Raw genomic sequence first — 21,591 nt, 5'->3', positions numbered from 1 at the left:
TTCGAAGTCCTGACCCCACACTGGGGGGGGGGGGGGGTCGTTTTACTAAGCTGCAGGGGACTGTGCTAGGGTTGGCGCATGTTTTATTTTTCTTGATGCACGCTGATGCCCCTTTTTTTTACCACAACGGGTAAAAGACTGGCCATTTTGGTGGGGAGCCCTTACCGCCACCCATTGAGATGGCGGTAAGGGCTCCCGCGGTAACTGGGCAGCGCTGATTACTGCTGGTTAAGTTCCAGCGCTACAGAAATCTAAAAAATGGCTGTAGCGCTGGAAATGGCGTGTGCTGGGGGTGGCCCGGAGTAGTTCGGCTTCGTTGCCACGCACCCAACCCTAAGCTTGCTTTTTCTGTAGTAGGCTGTTGCCTGCTGTTTTAGATTCGTAATTTTTCAATTTGTATGTTGTATTTCTCACCTTTTCGGTGCTTTTTATTCTTTAATTTTCTTTAGGGCTGTGATTTGATAAAATTTGTAATCGTGATTAGTCGCTCAATTAAAGGTATGTTATTTAATTACCTTTTTTCCCCCCACTGCAGTTCCTTTGACTCTGGGCAATGGAGGATTAACTGATTTTGCCCAGAGTTACAAGGAGCTGCAGTGGGGGGAAAAAGGTAATTAAATAACGTACCTTTAATTGCGCAATTAAAACTTTAATCTAGATGCAGCTGTACCTCGAACACGGATTTTCTGACTCCATTTGGGGGTCCCGGTATGGAAAGCTCTACTGTAGTGTAAAGTGCAAAATGGTACTGTATCTTTTTCCATTCTACCATTGTTAGTTTCGGGGGGGGGGGGGGGGCATTTGTCCAAATGGGTTAGTTTTGCATATACTATGACTACAATGAACCCCAAGGGATACATAAGTATATAAGTATTGCCACACTGGGACAGACCGAAGGTCCGTCAAGCCCAGCATCCTGTTTCCAACAGTGGCCAATCCAGGTCACAAATACCTCCTGGCAAGATCCCAAAAAGTACAAGACATTTTATGCTGCCCATCCCAGAAATAAGCAGTGGATTTTCCCCAAGTCCATTTTAATAATGGTCTATGGACTTGTCCTTTAGGAAGCCGTCCAAACCTTTTTAAAACCCCGCTAAGCTAACCGCCTTTACCACATTCTCTGGCAACGAATTCAATTACATGTTGAGTGAGGAAACATTTTCTCCAATTTGTTTTAAGTTTACTACTATTAAATTTACTCATTGAATGCTCCCTAGTCCTAGTATTTTTTGAAAGAGTACAACAAACACTTCACGTCTACACTTTCCACTCATTGGCATAAGTTCTCAGTCTCTCAAATTTACTGCTATGTAAATCTCTGCTGTCTGATATTCCTTCTGCATATTGTGGTACTCTAGTGAAATCGGAATTTAGTGTGGTAAACTGTGCTTTCTTGATGGCAGGAAGCGGATACTTAATCGTGCAGACTGTATCTGTGATGCCTTTTCAGCAGGGAGAATCTAGGCCAGTGATGGCGAACCTTTCAGAGACCGAGTGCCCAAACAGCAACCCAAAATCTAATTATCGCAAAGTGCCAACAGGGCAATTTAACCTGAATAACAGAACTTTAAAAGCATTTGACATGCTCTTGAATAATTAATGTGATTTTTTGCTGTTGCATGCATGCTGATAACTCCCTTCCCCTCCATCCATGTGCATCTCCTTCCTGTCTTCCCTTCCCTCCCCTCCATCCATCCAACAAAATGCCCTCCCCTCCATCCATCCATGTCCAGCAACCCTCCTCTCTCCCCTGCCCTCCCCCCATGTCCAGCAACCCTCCTCTCCCCTGCCCTCCCCTCCATCCATCCATACCTAGCGATTCTTTTCTCTCTCCTGCCCTCCGCTCCCGCTCCCATCCATGCCCTGCATGTAAATCTTTTTTATTACCTCCGTCGAAGCGGCTGCCTCTTTGAAAGCCCTGCCCGTCTCTAGCCTTCCCTTCGTGAGTTCGTTCCCTCAGTCAGTCCCGCCCGCGCGGAAATGATGTCCGAAGGCGGGACTGACTCTGAGGGAACAAACTGACGAAGGGAAGGCTAGAAACGGGCAGGGCTTTCAAAGATGCGGCCGCTTCGATGGAGGTAATCAGCGCCGGCGGGGAGGACATGCGAGGGGATGTTGGGTTGGGCGGGCCTGGAGGGAAAGTGGCTGAGCCCAGGCCCTCCCCTGGCAACGGCACGCATGCCAGCAGAGAGTGCTCTGCGTGCCATAGGTTCGCCATCACTGATCTAGGCAGACTGGTCCAAGAGGTTCTAGCATTAGAATGTTGCACTCCGGAGCATTTGCTCAGGATTGTGACATCAGGTAATAGGCAGAGCATTGTTGCAATAGTGTCACATTATGTGACAGGCTTCCTAATAGCTTAGTGCATTTGTACAATGTAGTTACTAATGGAGCTCAGGCAATGTCTTCACGGAGGTCTTGTTTTCACAAAAATGTCTCTTGCGGCCAGAAGGTCTCTGTACACCTCTACTCCCCTGTTAACAGCAAAGGCTTGTTAATAAACCAGTACTGCTCTGGCTCCCCAGGTACTTCCATTTCTACAATTCTGGGCTGCAGAACCAGCGAGTACTGTACGTGCAGGATTCTTTGGATGGTGAACCCCGAGTATTTTTGGACCCAAATAAGCTTTCTGAGGACGGCACAGTGGCCATGCGAGGTCAGTGATTCTGAAATTTGTAGTAAATTCACTAGCTCCTGGATCCTGTTATTATTAACTACTTATACAGCGCTACTGGGTTTAGAAGCACCAGGTTATAGAATGGCGCACGTCTGGAATAATGGCATTTCTCCGAAGACAAGCAGGCCAGAGGTATTCTCACATGTGGGCGACGTCATCTGTCAGAACCCGGTGTGGATGCTGCCTAGAGTGTATAGCTTTGAAAAAAAGTTCTGGAAGCGTACAGCATTTATACATGCACTAGTAAAAAAAAGCTCGTTTCTCAAAGAAATGAAATGGGCACTAGCAAGGTTGTCCTGTAATGGCAATTATGTTTTTAAGGGAACTGTTAGGAGAGAGTATGTGTGAGAGAGAGTGAGAGTGAGTCAGAGAGAGAGAGAGAGAGTGTGTGATTGAGAGAGAGACATAATGTGTGTGTCTCCCTCCCCTCTGAGTTCCATGCCCCCCATTCTCGTTCAAGTTCCACACCCCCGCACCTCCCTCCCCTTCGAGTTCCAGGACGACCCCCCCTCCCCTTCAACTTGCAGGACGCCCCCCCTCTCCTCCGACTTCCATGCCCCCGCGCCTCCCTCCCTCTCTCTCTCTCTGCCCTGCAAGCACAACCTGTGCTCCGGCAGCCCCTCGCTTTCCTAAGTGCTGGCTGTATTTTAAAAATTCTTACCTTGGGGTGCGGCGTCCACAGCGAAGGCGAGCGGCGCTTTCACTTTTTCGCGTGCGTCTCAGCTCTGCCTCTGGTCCCGCCCTCATTTCCTGTTTCCGGAAGGGCGGGACCAGAGGCAGAGCTGAGACACATGCGAAGGCAGTGTGAAGCACCGCTCGCCTTCACTGGACGCTTCACCCCAAGGTAAGAATTTTTAAAAGACAGCCAGCACTTAGGAAGGCGAGGGGCTACCGGAGGACAGAACGAGAGAGGGAGGGAGGCGCGAGGGCTGGCAACTATACAGAGTTCCCTCAAGGGCGGGGCAGTTACGAACCCCAGGAACACTACACGTCTTCACTGCCACGGAGTCAGCTTCAGAACGTTGGAGGTGCAAATTATTATATTAGATGTGCTAATATTTGGGTCATTTATGCATATTCTTGGCGCCTAAATGTTGGCACCACCTTTATAGAATTAACTCTTTAGTTCAGTGCTTCTCAACCCAGGCCTTGAGGCATACTTAGTCCCATCAGGCTTTCCCCCAATGCATATGCAAGAGAGATTTGCATGCACTACCTCCTTGCTATGTAAATATCTATCTCATACATATTCATTGTATAATATACCTTATTACTGAGCTCGCCCAATTTTTAGAGGTTACCACTATCTTTAATATTCTGCCATTAAGTAACCGCTATTATCAATTCTGATAAAAAAAAATATGATTTTATTATATGCTTGTAACAAATCCTTTCTGTGCATAATTTTTCACCATGACCAGTATCATATCTTATTTTCCTCTAATCACACATACATTCATACTAATCAATCATACCATACAATGCCTAATCTAATTATGTGAATTACAACACTATACTTATTCCCACAGAGTTTCAAGGCCATTGAATTTAACATGAAATAACCATCTTTTTCTTCATTGTAACCTGATGGTACAATAGTCCTGTTATCGATCACTACTGATATCTTCTGTTAAATCTTCAAAAACATCTGTCCATCAGACCCCACACTGGGTCGTTATCATTGAATCCATAGATAATTGATTTCTTTATTGCTTTGATGTCTTTTAGCAATATTCATGCAACGCTTTTCCAATGATATGATGCTTGTAATGAATACAGTCGCATCTCATAACAGCCTTGTACTGTGTTTATATCCAAGTGAGCTATATTTTTTGTTAGCTCTCAATTACTTGCATAAGTTCACTGTTTGCTGGTTTAATCACAGCTTACAACACCGTCAAACCCAAATAAAAGTATATAATAAAATCATATATTTTTTTTGATCAGAATTGATAATAGTGATTACTTAATGGCAGAATACATATTCATTGTGGATATCCTGAAAACCTGATGGGACTAGGTGTGCCTGAAGGACTGGGTTGAGAAGCACTGCCTTAATTGCCAGATGACCATCCCCAACCCCACTTATGAGATTCTATATCAAATCTCATATTGCTTGTGAGCTTTGCCTGGTGGCCACCAAGGCTGAGCGGGGTGCTGACCATTATGTAGGTGACCTGTGAGAGCTAAATGTTTTTTGCTGGAAAGCTGCCTGAGAAGCTCACATTATCTCTGCACTCGTCTTGTCATGGTGTCTAGGCTACGCTTTCAGTGAAGACGGAGAGTACTTTGCTTACGGGTTGAGTGCCAGTGGCTCAGACTGGGTGACTATTCAGTTCATGAAGGTGGAGGACGGCACACAGCTTCCAGATGTGCTGAAACGGGTGAAGTTCAGCTGTATGGCCTGGACCCATGATGGGAAGGGAATGTTCTACAACTGCTACCCAAAACAGGATGGAGATGGTGAGCTAGACTGTAACTTGGAGGAGGAATGTGAAAGTGGTTTTCATTCCTGTACCTTTTATTTCTGTGTGAATGAGATTAATTTCAGTTAATGTTAGCTACAATGTAAGCACAATTCAAATTGTAGAACTTTAGAAGAAAATTTAGGGGGAAAAATAACCCTTTTGGGAAGCTCCTAGCAAAGGTGACAGTAACCGAGTAAGTGGCAGAATTCAGGTTTGTGTGGGACAGATATGGGGGAGATGATCATCGCTGACTCTATTCAATGTATGGTCAAGGAATGAGCCAAGGAATCCTTGTGTATTGTCACTACTGCATTTTGACATGGTAAAAACCATTCCTCTCTCTTGCTGAGACTCCATTTGACAGGGATAGATGCCGTGATGCTGGATTGATTCAGCTCTTTTGTCAAGTCTGTTGCAACTTGAGTGGAGTGGGCTTTGATCCTGGTGAACTGGGTTCAATTCCCACTGCAGCTCCTTGTGACTCTGAGCCAGTCACTTAACCCTCCTTTGCCCCTGGTACAAAATAAGTACCTGAATTTATGTAAACCGCTTTGAATGTAGTTGCAAAAACCTCAGAAAGGTGGTATATCAAGTCCCATTAACAAGATTCCATTCACAATCTCAAAGTGTAGCAACATTCCATGTAGAACCCCATAGAATAGCAAGATTCCAGAATCCCAAGGAGTGGAACAGTAGCCCAGTGGTTGCTACTATTTGAGATTCTACATGGAATGTTGCTACTATTTGAGATTCTACATGGAATGTTAATGTTGCTATTCCACTAGCAACATTCCCTGTAGAAGCCTGCCCTCGCAGATCAGAAACGCGGCCGCGCAGGCTTCTGTTTCTGTGAGTCTGATGTCCTGCACGTACGTGCAGGACGTCAGACTCACAAAAACAGAAGCCTGCGCGGCCGCATTGCTGCTCTGCAAGGGCAGGCTTCTACAGGGAATGTTGCTAGTGGAGGAGTAGCCTAGTAGTTAGTGCAGCAGACTTTGATCCTGGGGAACTGGGTTCAATTCCCACTGCAGCTCTTTATGACTCCGGGCAACTCACTTAACCCTCCATTGCCCTAGGTACAAAATAAGTACCTCTATATAATATGTAAACCACTTTGATTGTAACCACAGAATATAATATGTAAACCACTTTGATTGTAACCACAGAAAGGTGGTAGATCAAGTCCAGTCCCCAACACATACTTGTGGGAGACCAAGTTTCTCATTGGCAACTGTTGGATATGGTTTTCCTTAGGCCTCCTGCACATCCGCATTGCTTTTTAATACCTACATGAGGCCTATTTGTGGCATGTAGTAAATGTAATGCTAATGTGCTTTATTTGCCTTTCCTTGTCATCCTTGAGTTATGCCTGTTGACCTGTGATGGAAACGGAAAGTAGTTCTGTGTGATCCATCCCTTAAGGGTTCTTTGCTCCCATAGAATCTCAGTATTCTCTTTTTCCAGTGGAATGGTGATGGTGTACTGTACAGCTCCTTAGGTTTTCTAGACTGACCTGTTCCTGTCTGGTTAAGCTAGAAGTCTTACTGAATGAGGGAGGACTATTTGGAGCTTGTGAACGAAGGCCAGACCAACTTCATGGACTTCATTTCAAACACTTGTGTAACCAATTTCAATATACTAGTATTAGGAACATTAACCTCCACCTAGAAGACCCAAACTTATGAACAAACTTATTTAAAGATGGTGCCAGACTTCAAAACATGGCGCTTACTGGCTGCATAACACCGACAATAGCCCTAACCGGAAACGAAACTTCCGCTGCTTAAATGTATCGGTCACTGTTGTTTAAAGGACCCACTAGGGCTTAATCAAAAACTTTTATCTGCAAAATATTTTCTACACTTAGACTGTGTGAATTTAAACCATGAAGCAACTGTAGTATCCACTGTTGTTCTCGTCTCACTAAGACTTTGTCACGATCTCCTCTACGAACATTAGGGGGAACATGATTGTGAAGAAACAGTGTTTTAAGTCTGTAAAATGTATTGGATATTTTCCTGCCTTGATTATGTCCTGAAGTGTATTTCTCCTATTTGGCCAGCAAGTGGTGTTTCTTTGCTGTAAGCTGTTACAGGGAACTGAATGTTCTTTTTCTCTGACACAAGCAGGAATCAAGCAGCAGTATACTTAATTTTGTTGACTGGGCTCTGTTTGACCCAGGAGCTCATTTCCTTTAGAGTGTACTGATTTTGCCTCTGGTCCTAGCCAGGAAGAAAAGAGAGTAGGATCTCTTTACTGAGGCTCAGTAAACAAACAGTTATATATCCTAATCTTCCCAGATACTTTTCAGAATGTAAGCATATGTTTAGTTAGTGTTATAATTGATCTATATTTCAGTTACCTGTTATTGTTTGCTGATTGCACTTCTTTTGGTTCATTGTTCAATTTGTATAGACAATAAACATTGCTTTTCAGTTTATTGCCTCTGCCTGTCTGGATTGATAAAGAATCCTGGTGGTTTGTGTGTTGGGTCTGTGAGTGCTTTCTGGGAGCTGTGGGACCACTGGGAGTGTGGCTCCAGTAACCTAGAAATCACTGGGGGTAATTTGAGAGCGGGAGACTCACCCAGAGGTGGTTCTGACCCAGTCAGTGGGAGGAGGATGCTAGTGTAGAGCACAAGCAGCAGGTGCTGGGGATAATTACTTTTAAACTAGAACTTATTAATCTTCATCTAGAGCAGAGTTTCTCAAACAATCCTCAGGACACACCTAGCAGGTCCGGTTTTCATTGTATCTGCATGAGACTGATTTTAAATGCACTACCTCCATTGTACGCAGTTTATCTTTTGCATGTTTATTGAGGGTGTCCTGAACCCCTGATCTAGAGAGTGGCCAAAACTGAATCTGTGGCCAATATTTTCCGCTACAAAAACATCCCTTGCCCCACTCCCTTCCTCCTCCGCCGCTGCCCCCTTCAACCAAAGAAGCTACCACTTCCTTCCTTCCCCCTCCCCTGCCTACCTCATTGCCCTGGTAGTCTGGTGGCTAGTTGGAACAGGAGTGATCCCCACTCGCTCCTACCCATACTATCCCTAACTCAAAATAGCTGCCACGACTTCCTATGGCAGCCTTGAGATTGCCGCTGGAAGTCACAGCAGCCATTTTGAGTCCAGAGACTGCATGGGCAGGAGTGAGGGGGGATTGCTTCTGTCCAACTAACCACTAGACCAGTGGTTCCCAAACCTGGTCCTGGAGGCACCCCAGCCAGTCAGGTTTCCAGGATATTTACAGTGAATGTTCATGAGAGATTTGCAAGCAATGGAGGCAGTTCATGCAAATCTCTCTCATGAAGATTCATTGTGGATGTCTTAAAAACCTGACTGGCTGGGGTGCCTCTAGGACCAGGTTTAGGAACCATTGCACTAGACTACCAGATGGTAAGATAAGCTGGGGGAAGGGGTTACTGATTGGGGAGGGAGGAAGTATGAGCTTATTTGGTTGGGGGAGGGGGAGGGGAAAGAGAAGGAGAGCTGTCAGGGGACATGGCACAAAGTTTCAGCTGAGAATGCCCCGGCATTTTTGCCCATAACCAAATTAAGGCCAAATGCAGATTTTGGGACAGTTTTTTGACCCAAAAACCAAAATTCGGTTGGCCTGTACCTTGAGCAGTATAACTTTCAGTTGTTAGAATGTGGTACATCTGTTTTATATTTTCACTAGTAAAAAAGCCCCGTTTCTGATGCAAATGAAACGGGGGCTAGCAAGGTTTTCTTCAGAGTATGCATGTGGGAGTGTGTGTGTCCCTGCCCTCTCTCCCTTCCCCTGTGCTGTCTGTCCCCTCTCCCCTCCGAGTCGAGTCCTTCAGTGTTAAGTTTCCTGCTGTCCTGTGCTTGTTTTACAGAGAGAGTGAGGGCGTCTCACTCCCCTCCCCCTCTGAGTTCTTCACTGTTACAGAGAGAGCGATTTCGATTTCGTGCTGTGCTGTTTTCCTTCACTGTTTGTGTTACAGAGATAGTGAGGGCTTCTGCCCTCTCTCCCCTCCCCCCTCTGAGTCCTTCACTGTTACAGAGAGAGCGATTTGATTTCCTGCTTTGCTGTGTTTTCCTTCACTGTTTGTGTTACAGAGAGAGCGAGGGCGGGGCAGACACTCACGGGGAAACCAGATATCTCTCCCCCTTCACACTTCCAGCTGGAGGCTTCATTTAGAACGTTGGTGGTGCCTTTTATATATAGAGATATTCTCACAGTGTGTGTGAGCAGCAGGGAGTCCTGGAGGCATATTTGCAAAGCACTTAACCTTCCTAAGTTCCATAGAAACCTAAGGAACTTTGGAAGGCTAAGTGCTTTGAAAATATGCCTCCTGGTTACAGTGACGTGAACTGTGCCACTTGTTTAACTTGTCCAGTGTTCGAGATTGCCCAGTGCTCGGTCGCAAAATTATATTTGGCCCAGCAACATCGGCTGGATATTTATGTATATATTGCCTCCGTCTTAAACTCCAGACCGTTAACATCATTAATAAAACAAACCATACCTTAGACCCAAATCCCTCCCTTGTTAAAAGCCAAACAAGCCCACACGCGTGTTGAGATTAATTTTGTAATCCATTGCAGGCACTGAGACATCCACAAACCTACATCAAAAGCTTTACTACCATGTTTTGGGGACTGAACAATCCAAGGACGTTTTGTGTGCTGAGTTTCCTGATGAGCCCAAATGGATGGGTGGGGTAGAGGTGAGTTCTGGAAGCATACCCTCTTGCAAGCATATTGGGTGTGTGGATTATGTTTCTATCTTCTTCAGAGCCTTAAATTAGGGCAGGCGTATTCTGCTTTAACCTTCTGTATTTTCCAGGTCTGAGGAATAGACTAGGACAGACTTATCCAGCAGAGTTGGGCTGACCTTTTCCCCTTATGAGTCTAGACTCAAGAACTGTTGTGTCAGGTTGGTGATTAGTAAAGCAGCAGTTTGATCAGAGCTGTTAGTACACATTCATATTACTACAGTCTTCTAATTATTTATTTCTCACCTTTTCCAAATCTCTCTTCTGTACCTATTTGGTGGACCGAGGGAGTTTTTATGGTGGAGGTAAGGATTGTACAAGGCTCGTTTCCATTGGCATTTAGAAATAGTATGCTTGCAAACTGTTCACCAGAGTCTGGGCTAACCAGTTTTTACATAGAAATGTATATTTTTGATTACATGCCCCTCCTACTTTGAGGAAGAAGAGTGAAAAGTTCTCCCATCTTGACATTACTTCTTGAGACCTCCATATCATTTCTTTGGCTTTCTCATTTCCCACTTTATTAGGAAACAGTATATCAGTTCAGCTTTGTCTTTGGCTGCAAGACCCTGACAGCTTGTCAGTCACTCTGTCACTCTGGATCTATAGCCACCTTTCCTTAACCCCCTGAGCATGTTCAGTGGGATTCAAGGGTCATCAGCTGAAAATGCTAAGGGATTCCAGTAGATTGCAGGCTGCTTGCTGACACCTGGGATTCAAGCCCACTCAGAATCTGAGGTAATCTTCAATTTTGCTGTTACTGAAGCTGTGACTCTTTGGGCCTTCATTTTAATCCAATGACAGAGGAGAGCCTCGACAAAATCTTAAGAAACCTTTGACCAGCTACCTGCTCCCTCAACCCCTGCCCATCAAAGATAGTGCAGCAGGCAAGTATGGGCCTCATAGAAGGTGCCACAAAAATTATGAAGTCCTCTCTTAATGGGCAACTACCAGCAGCATTAAAAAGGGCAGTGGTTTTATTTTTTTGTTACATTTGTATCCCACATTTTCCCACCTATTTGCAGGCTCAGTGTGGCTTACATAGTACCGTAAAGGCGTTCGCCAATTCCGGTATGAACAAAGACAGTAATGTTGTGGTAGAATAAGGTTCGTGTGTATAGACACATTAGGGAATCGTAGAAAGGAAGAGTTATTATATGTCCATTACGAGCTTTGGTTTCATTGTGTTGCAGGGTACAGGCCTTTAAGTTGGGTCGGTAGGGTGTGCTTTTTTGAACAGGTTAGTTATTAATGATTTCCGGAAGTTTAGGTGACGGAAGTTTAGGTGATCATAAAGTTGTTTTCACGGCTTTTGGTAATGCGTTCCTTAGTTGTGTGCTTATGTAGGAAAGCTGGATGCATAGGTTGATTTGTATTTGAGTCCTTTGCAGCTTGGGTAGTGGAGATTTAGGTATGTTTGTGTTGATCCTGTTGTGTTTCTGGTTGGTAGGTCTATGAGGTCTGTCATGTATCCCGGGGCTTCGCCGTAGATAATTTTATGAACCAGGGTGCAGATTTTGAAAGCAATACGTTCTTTGATTGGGAGCCAGTGCACTTTTTCTCGGAGGGTTTGGCGTTTTCGAATCACATTTTTCCAAATACAAGCCTGGCTGCCATGTTTTAAGCGGTCTGAAGTTTCTTTATAATTTGTTTTTTGCATCCCGCATAAATTCCGTTGCAGTAGTCTACATGGCTTAGTACCATTGATTGTATCAAGCTGCGAAATGTTTCCCTCAGGAAGAATGGTTTTACGCGGTTGAGTTTCCACATTGAGTGGAACATTTTCTTTGTTGTAGATTTCACTTGGTTCTCTAGTGTGAGGTTACGGTCGATTGTAACACCGAGAATTTTCAGGCTGTCTGAGATAGGGAGGATGTAATCTGGGTTGGTTGTTTGTGGGTTTGTTCGTATTGTATTGGGATGAGAGGATGAGACTGTGTGTTTTTTCTATGTTGAGTTTTAGTTGAAATGCATTTGTCCATGAGTCCATGATGTTCAAGCTGAGCTTGATTTCGTTGGTAATTTCTGTCAGATCACGTTTGTAAGTAATGTATATTGTGACATCGTCTGCATAGATGAAAGGGTTAAGGCCTTGGTTGGATAAGGATTTGGCTAGTAGGGTCATCATTAGGTTGAAAAGGATCGGTGATAGTGGTGATCCTTGAGATACTCCGAATTCTGCTTTCCACGGTGGTGATATGTTTGAGCTTGATTTCACTTGATATGTTCTAGTGGTTAGGAAACCCTTGATCCAACTAAGTATGTGTCCGCCAATCCCGAAGTAATCTAGGAGTTTTAGTAGTATTTTATGGTTTACCATGTCAAACGCACTGGACATGTCGAATTGGAGGAGAAGTATGCTTTTGCCTGTTGCTATTTCCTGCTTGAATTTGGCTAGGAGGGTAATTAGTACTGTTTCAGTGCTATGGAGGGGGCAAAATCCTGATTGTGATTCATGTAATATTGTGAATTTGTTTATATAATCAGTAAGTTGTTTTGTTACCATGCTTTCCATTAGTTTGAACACCAGTGGGATTGATGCTACTGGGCGGTAGTTAGTGATTTCGTTTGATTTTTTTCTTGGGATCTTTTGGTATTGAGGTGAGTAGGATGTTGCCATTTTCCTTAGGGAAGAGACCTTGTTGAAGCATGTAGTTTAATTGGGATGTAAGGTCTGCTATGAAGTGGTGGGGGGCGGATTTTATTAGGTAGCTGGGGCAGGTATCCAATTTACAGTGAGAGTTTCCGCGGTGAGGAGAGCGAAGTTTGACCAGGTTTGGTCCGCTGGGTATTCACCAGGGGTTGGGTCCAAGCCAGTGATGAAAGTTTCGATATCAGTGTTGTCCTGAGGTAGCGTGTTATGTAGGTTTGTAATTTTTTCATTGAAGTATTTAGCAAGGTTGTCTGCAGAAGGGATGTCTGTATTGGTTGTGGTGACCAAAGTGATATCTAGTAGTTTGTTCACGAGTTGGTATAATTTCTTCGTGTCCTTGTAATCTGGCCCTATTTTAGTTTTATAGTATGACCTTTTGGTCTGTCTTATTGCATATTTGTATTTTCTTTGTATTTGTTTCCATGCGTTGAGTGTGTGTTCGTCTTTTATTTTTTTCCAAGCTTGTTCGAGTTTCCTGGATTGTGTTTTTATTTTTTTTCAGTTCTTCGTTGAACCACGGTATCGAGTTATGCCTATGTGAGGTTCTTTTTCGTAAGGGTGCAATTTCGTCTAGTATGCTTCTGCATCTTTTATCCCATTCTGAGAGGTAGTATATATAGTCCATTTGTTCTGTCCATTTGTTTTTGTATATCTGTTGCCAGAATGTTTCCGAATCTATTTGGCCTCTTGTGCTGTAGGTTGGGTGTTCTTGTATGCGGTGTGAACCCTTTTTCCGCCATTTTAGGGATAGGTTTAGTTTGTAGTGGTCGGTCCATGGTGTTTCTGTACATTTAATTTCTCTGGGTCCCTAACACAGGTGGATACATACCTGACATTTGAATCTTTTGGAAAGTACGAACTCCCCCTTCAAATCACAAGTCAGGAACCTTGGAATACAGTTAGATTCAACACTTACTCTGATTCCCCAAATCCAAGCAACCTTCAAGAGCTGCTTCTTCTACTTGCAACAGTTATGCTGCCTCTCTCCTTACATCGAGAAGGGAAATGTTATCCCAGTCGTGCATGCCATGATAACATCAAGACTGGATTACTGCAATGCACTATACAATGGTCTGACTATAAAGGGCCTGCACCAGCTTCAATTGATCCAGAATGCAGCAGCAAGACTCATGGAAGGTTGCAAGCGACGTGACCACGTCACACCATTTTTGCAAAATCTTCATTAGCTACCAGTACAATACAGGGCTAAATTAAAAACTTTATGTCTGATCTTCAAGGCCATGAAAGGAAATGACCCTGAGTACCTGAAGAATAGATTAATCTTCCACACACCACCAAGGAAACTAAGGTCCTCTCAAGGACTGTCACTAACCACACCCTCTCCAAAAGACATTACACAACGTGATACCCGCAAGCGTGCCTTCTCCAGAGTAGCCTCCACACTCTGGAATGCACTGCCTGAAAGGCTCCGCGTAACACAAGACTATCTCTTCTTCAGGAAGCAGGTGAAAGCTTGGCTCTTCAACCAGGCCTTTAAAGGAAGAAGTAACTAATTTGTTAGTCTCACTGATACACACACACAAGGAGTGACATGGGCTGCCCTTAAAGTAGCAAGACATGTTTATCCACTCCTATGTTGCGTTCTCGAGGGCCTTGGTATTCTGTCAGGTCCTCGAGGCAGGACTGGAGTTTGTGAGCCCTTGGAACACTGCCGAGGAGCGGCAGCGGCAGGCAAGACCACCTCGGGACTGGAAACACAGAAGAGCAGTACTGGAACTCTGGACTGGAGTAGTACAAGGCAGGCAACTACAACAGATGAGAGAGGAACAGCTTCACCTGCACCTAGCCACCGTTTCTCCGGAGTTGAGCTCCGAAGTGCAGGCGGCCGGCAGGACTTGCAGGATAAGGCAGGAACTGAAGATCCAGAGGACCCACCCTGGGTCTGGGATACACGAGGGAGACCAGACTAGGAACTAAACACAGACAGTGTGCTGCTGCACAGCCACTAGCAAGACCCAGAAGACAGACCAAGGAACACAAGGCATACAGAAGCCTAGCAGGAGCAAGGACTAGGGCAGCATACACACTAGGAAGAACGGGGATCCGGGAATACCCACAGGGTAAACCCTCTAGCTAGGTGGAGACAGGATACAGGAATAACCACCCAGGAAATACACACTAGCTAGACAGATACAGGATTCAGGATATACACTCAGGATATACAAGCAGGGTAGGCACACAGGCAAGGCAGGACTTAGGGTAAAGAGAGCAAACCAGGAAGAACAGGCCAGGGGTCTTGGGCTGGCAGCAGAGCAAACAGAGTAACCAGGAATGACAGGCCGAGGGTCTTTGGGGCAGACAGGAGAACAGACAGAGTAAACCAGGACAAAGGCTTCACCCCAACCCAGGGTAAGCCAGGGACAGAGGCTTCACCCCAACACAGGGTAAGCCAGGAACAGAGGCTTCACCCCAACACAGGGTAAGCCTGGAGCAGAGGCTTCACCCCAAACCCAGGGTAAGCCAGGAACAGAGGCTTCACCCCAAACCCAGGGTAAGCCAGGAAGGACCCGCAGTCCACAGACAGAGGCTTCACCCCAACTCAGGGTAAGCCAGGTAGGACCGCAGTCCACAGTGGCAGGGAAGACCCCCCACAGAAGGACAACAGAGACACAGACACAGAAAGAAGCTGGGCTGGAACCCAGAGAGAGGCTAAGCAGTAGTGCAGCAGACACTTACTAACCTGACCTGGCCTAAGAGCATAACACTTATGCAAAGGCCCTGACTGCAAGCACAGCACTTCCTTATGAAGGCTCTCACTGATGAGTCACCAGCAGTAGGGCAGAAGCAGGAAGTACGCAGACCCCAAAGAGATGCTTGACACACATAGGAAGTGAGCCCACAGGAAAGACAAGCAGGAGCCATCTTGGAAGCTGGCACAGAGCCGGTGGCAGCCATCTTAGATGCTGGCTCCCTAGAGAGGCATAGCCCACACAGGTGAGGTCTAGTGAAGCAATCAGCCCAGAGACTAGAGACAAGACAAACACAGACAGAAGCCAGCAGAGCTGCTGACCCCCAGAAAGAAGGTAAGGCTGAGGGTGGTCACGGCTACAGACGTGACATCCTACCTTAGCTGAGATAATATTTAACCATCTCTCTGACCTCATGTGCAACTTTCTTTAAATCAGTCACCTTACTTTCTAACTCCTCTTACTCTCTTACCTATCTACATGTTCCATCTTTGCTTATATCCTACACTGTCAATTAAAATGTTCTATTACATATTGTGTTGACATTGTAAGTAGTATACTATGCCATACTTTGTATTGTTTGAATATTTTTACTGCTGTAATTGCCTATTGCTCATGTTTGATCTATTCTTACTGTACACCACCTTGAGTGAATTCCTTCAAAAAGGCGGTAAATAAATCCAAATAAATATTGGTGGGGCTTTCTCTCCTGTAAACATCCCACCCCCTGTCCCTTGTATCTTTTCATCCATCTTGTCAACCTCACACTCTTGCCTGGGGGACATGGCAATTGACTACCTCTAGAAATTTGGAGTACGGAGCATGTCCCCAGTTCACGTACAGCTGACATCAAGTAACATAGTAAATGACGGCAGATAAAGACCTGAACGGTCCATCCAGTCTGCCCAACATGATAACTCATTTTACATGGTATGTGATACTTTATATGTATACCCGAGTTTGATTTGTCCTTGCCTTTCTCAGGGCACAGACCGTAGAAGTCTGCCCAGCACTCTTCTTGTACTAAGTTCTGGAGCTAACGTCAAAAGCCCCTTAAAATTTACACTCCAGCCCATCCTTATCTATTCAGTCACGATCAGGGAATAGGCCATAGAAGTCTGCCCAGCTCCCATTTTGTTTCTCAACCAAACTGGAAATGAGGCTCCTCAGCTCATGTGTTGCTCTTTATTTCCGAGTTTTAGAACTTGTGGCCTTTCTTATTTAGTGTAGATAATTATATAATCAAATACTCAATGAGCTACCACTAATAAATATAATCGCTGTGCCTGTTGCCAATAACCACAACATTAGCTACTGCCTAAATTAAGTCAACTCCATTTCCCAACCTGCAAAGTATACACATTTTTAAAGCGTATAGGCTTCAACTTGGGTGCATACTGATCTTCATAGCAAGCCCCTTCCCATAGTGTCATCATCAGTCCATAATGAAGTGTCCATGCTTATATATCCAATCAACAATTGATACTGTTCACCAAAATTGATAATCTCAAAAACACCAAAATGAACAGTATATTTATGTTTGCGAGGGAAAAGTCTCAACTTTACGGCAACAACTTTAAACTGTTATGTTGCACGTACAAAAAGTCATCATAGACTCAAAAACCCTCGTATAATATTTTTAGTGATTTTTCAATACTGTAGAAATTCATATATTGAAAAGTCAATTGAAAAATATATAAGTGTATGAGATCTATAACTCAATTCTCAATGACTCAAATGCACTTATCTTGCGATTTTGCACTCCAGCTTGCCAAATGATTCCAACGGTCCCGTTTCGTTCATCTTCGTCAGGGAACCATGCAGCAAAAAGTTTTAAAATCGCTAATTGCTGGAGAAAATTCAAACAAACATGAGTTTTCAATATATGAATTTCTACAGTTTTGAAAAATCACTAAAAAATATTATACGAGGGTTTTTGAGTCTATGATGACTTTTTGTACGTGCAACATAACAGTTTAAAGTTGTTGCCGTAAAGTTGAGACTTTTCCCTCGCAAACATAAATGTACTGTTCATTTTGGTGTTTTTGAGATCATGCTTATATATCTACAATCTGTTTTTCAAAATATCCCACCAATCTTCTTGAATTTCTGAAAAAAAAAATCTGTTTATTTCCTGCTAGGGGCTCACAACTTCATCTTCAGAAACGTATTTTGTGATTTAATGTTGAGCTTACACCTGTCTGTATGTGTTGTACATAAAGGTTAGAATGATTTTGCTCTTTATTTATTTATTTATTACATTTGTATCCCGCGCTTTCCCGCTCATCGTGTTCATACCATTATTTTTTCTCTCTCTGCTCTGTGAATGTGTCTGCATGCCAGCTTATCTTAGCATATCCAGCTTATCTCTCTCATTACCTCTCGCCTTGACTACTGCAACCTACTCCTGACCGGCCTCCCACTTAGCCACCTATCCCCCCTTCAGTCCGTCCAGAACTCTGCCGCACGTCTTATCTTCCGCCTTGACCGATATACTCATAACACCCCTCTCCTCAAGTCACTTCACAGTCTTCCGATCAGATACCGCATACAGTTCAAGCTTCTCCTACTAACATACAAATGCACTCGATCTGCAGCCCCTCCTTACCTCTCTACCCTCATCTCCCCTTACGTCCCTACCCGTGACCTCCGCTCTCAAGACAAATCCCTCCTTTCAGTACCCTTCTCCACCACCGCCAACTCTAGGCTTTGCCCTTTCTGCCTCGCCTCACCACACGCGTGGAACAAACTCCCTGAGCCCATACGCCGGGCCCCCTCCCTACCCATCTTCAAATCATTGCTCAAAGCCCACCTCTTCAATGTCGCCTTCGGCACCTAATCACTACACCTCTTCTCAGGAAATCTCAACTACCCCAACTTGACATTTCGTCCTTTAGATTGTAAGCTCTTCTGAGCAGGGACCGTCCTTAGTTGTTAATTTGTACAGCACTGCGTAACCCTAGTAGCGCTCTAGAAATGTTAAGTAGTAGTAGTAGTAGCATATTTACCAAGTACCATGGAGTTGTATGGAACTTTGTAAGTCCCAAGTGCTTTGAAAATACACCTCTTGGTTTCTGTTTTGAAATGAGTGTGTTTGATCCAGATGTTGTCCAGATGTTTCATAACGCCCTTAGGGGCTGAAAAAGCACAAGTTTGAAACTGTGCCAGTTCCATGAAGTGGAAGAGGAAAGGGCCTTTAAACTTTTTGTTTGTCACTAGAGGGAGCTGTGGGATGCAGTAAGACCATAAAGCTTTAATCACATTGTCCTTAATGGGTGCCCTCTTTTATTTTTGTATCTTTTTCCTCCCCTCCTGTTCGTTTTACACGTGAAACATTGTTTCTCCTTTTTCTTATTATTCACTGTTTTTTATACTTTAACTAGCCGTTGAGCCCGTAAAAACGGGCTAGTAAAGGAAGGAGGGGGGGTTGAAATGCCCCCCCCCCCCCCCCCCCGGATAAGTCGCTGCCACCCCTCCCCCCCGGAGTCGTCGCCGCCCCTCCCGCCGGAGTCCCCTCCACCACCCCTCCACCCGGGCCGGGTACCTGGCTTCACTATTCAAACCGCTGGAACGCAGCACACAGCTCATCTGAGCTGCCGTCGGCCTGCCTTCTCTGCGTGTGTTCCGCCCTCGTGTGACGTAACGTCGGCGAGGGCGGGACACAGGCAGGTAAGGAAGGCCAACGGCAGCTCAGATGAGCTGTGTGCTGCGTTCCGGCGGTTTGAATAGTGAAGCCAGGTACCCGGGCCGGGTGGAGGGTGGGTGGCAGCAGCGACTCCGGGTGGGTGGGGGGAGCGGTAGCGGCAACCCTGGGGGGGGGGCGGTGGCGACAGCGGTTCCCTCACTTGCAGGTGTGCAGGTTCCCTCTCTGTCACGCCCCCGTCATCACGTATTGACGCGGGGGCGGGACAGAGAGGGTCTCTACTGCGTATTTGCGAGTGAGTACGCCTCTTGCCATTTATATGTTTGATTGAAATGTGGTTGAGCATCATTTTTTAAATTAATTTACCAGCTATAGCAAAACTTTAGCACTCGGCATTAGAACATTAGGGCAACTGAGCATCTGCCGTTATTGATACTGTATGGTTTGGGGTCCCATATGTTAATTCTCTTTGTACACTGCTTAAACAGTGTATTAATAGTGAGGAATTTACCTTTGCGTTTTTGTTGTTTTATTTTTTTATCTTTGCTATTTTAATCAACACATTTTGAAAAATAAAATACAGGATATACAGTTTATAGAAATATAAAAGCTGGAAAATGACTCCTACTGAGCTAGAAAACAGCAAATATTATGAAGTTTTTTTGTACTGGTTTATGATACGATTTACTCCCCCCCCCCCCTCCCCCCCTTCTGTTTGGAATGGCCCATCCAGTGGTGGTGGCAGAAACAATGGTGGGATTTAAGAAAGCCTAGGAAGAGAACCGGGGGTCCTCGTTACCAAAGATCAGATACGCCCTGCAATGTTGTATCAGGCTAGGAAAATGAGCGACTACCAACTTGTCGGTTGGACTCCATTAAGCTGAATTCATTGACCAGAATTAAAAGAAGACAAGAACAACATAAGAATGGGAAAGAAACGAAGTGGGGTGGAATTTAATTTGAGAAAGATTGATGAATAGCTTTAGAAACTGGTGAAGTTCAATGGGATTTGTTAGGGAAAGTCTGTTCCCAGCAGCCCCTTAGCCTCTCTGCGCCCGAAATGCCACACTGATAGTGGAAATATGCTGAACACCTGACTACTATTCACAGGTAATTGGCGAACCTTTTCTTTTGTTTAGCTCAGGGGTTCCTAGACCATAGTTCATGACCCTAATGGCTCACAGAATAAGCTCTACATCCCAACCCCATGGACCTCTGTTCTCCTGACCTTTGGACTTTACTACAGTAGCAGCAGTTAGCAGAGGGGCCTTTAAGCCTATAGGCCCTACCCATAGAGAAGACTGGGACCTGCCAGGAAGCACAGATAGCTTCCTTCCTGCTTTTTAGTGGGTTAGGGGGAGACATTGGGTGAGGGAGGAGGAGTTTCACACAACCCCCGGACTAAATGAGGTCACGGAATTAAAGCCAGGGAGGTTCTGCTTTTAGCTCTTCCCAAGTGTTTAAATAAATTGCTGGTAGATTGAGAACAACTGAACTAAGATGGAAAACAAACCAGCAGATCAGTATAATATCCAAAAAGCTTTCATAACAGAATACGCTGTTTTATGCTCCTTATGCTGGTTTTTTGCACAGAAAATTCCTTTTATCCTTGTTCTGACATGCACTTTCCGACCGTTCCTATTTAAGAAAGGTCCAGATCAGCTCCTGACACAGCCCTATTGTTATAGAGTGGAGGAGTGGCCTAGTGGTTTAGGGTGGTAGACTTTGGTCCTGGGGAACTGAGGAACTGAGTTGGATTCCCACTTCAGGCACAGGCAGCTCCTTGTGAGTCTGGGCAAGTCACTTAACCCTCCATTGCCCCATGTAAGCCGCATTGAGCCTGCCATGAGTGGAAAAGCTTGGGGTACAAATGTAACAAAAATAAAATAGATACTATTGGAGATTCTACATGGAATGTTGCTACTATTGGAGATTCTACATAGAATGTTGCTATTCCACTAGCAACATTCCATGTAGAAGGCTGCGCAGGCTTCTGTTTCTGTGAGTCTGATGTCCTGCACGTACATGCAGGCAGGACGTCAGACTCACAGAAGCAGAAGCCTGCGCGGCCACATTGGTGATCTGCAAGGGCCGACTTTACATGGAATGTTGCTAGTGGAATAGCAACATTCTATGTAGAATCTCCAATAGTAGCAACATTCCATGTAGAATCTCCAATAGTAGCAACATTCCATGTAGAATCTCAAATAGTAGCAATAGTGGAGGAGTGGCCTAGTGGTTAGGGTGGTGGACTTTGGTCCTGGGGAACTGAGGAACTGAGTTCGATTCCCACTTCAGGTACAGGCAGCTCCTTGTGACTCTGGTCAAGTCACTTAACCCTCCATTGCCCCATGTAAGCCGCATTGAGCCTGCCATGAGTGGGAAAACAAGCGCAGGGTACAAATGTAACAAAAAAAAAATTCCTTTTATTCTTGTTCTGACATGCAATTTGCGACCGTTCCTATTTAAGAAAGGTCCAGATCAGCTCCTGACACAGCCCTATTGTTGGGCGAAACACGGCCTGTGTCGGGCAATTGTTTCATATGCGATATCTTCAGTAAAGCTTTTTGGATATTATACTGATCTGCTGGTTTGTTTTCCACGTTGGATTTTGCAGATCGTCTGCCTTGTTGTTTCCTAAACAACTGAACTAATACAGGATGGACTATACTGCTCTTTCAACCCGGAGCTAGCGTTGC

General features: G+C 44.9%; 1 protein-coding gene across 1 annotated transcript in view; it reads left to right on the top strand.

Annotated features, from left to right (window-relative positions):
- PREP (prolyl endopeptidase) overlaps positions 1-21,591 on the top strand; it is a 307,703-nt gene that overhangs the window by 25,404 nt on the left and 260,708 nt on the right. Inside the window, exons 4-6 of the mRNA XM_030199170.1 lie at positions 2,526-2,656; positions 4,937-5,140; positions 9,719-9,840. Coding sequence (XP_030055030.1) covers positions 2,526-2,656; positions 4,937-5,140; positions 9,719-9,840 — 457 coding nt within the window. The remainder of the gene's footprint in view (positions 1-2,525; positions 2,657-4,936; positions 5,141-9,718; positions 9,841-21,591) is intronic.

This window comes from Microcaecilia unicolor, chromosome 3 (assembly GCF_901765095.1).
Source record: "Microcaecilia unicolor chromosome 3, aMicUni1.1, whole genome shotgun sequence".
In the NCBI taxonomy this organism is placed as follows: Eukaryota; Metazoa; Chordata; class Amphibia; order Gymnophiona; family Siphonopidae; genus Microcaecilia; species Microcaecilia unicolor.
This window is presented reverse-complemented; position numbering and strand designations above follow the sequence as displayed.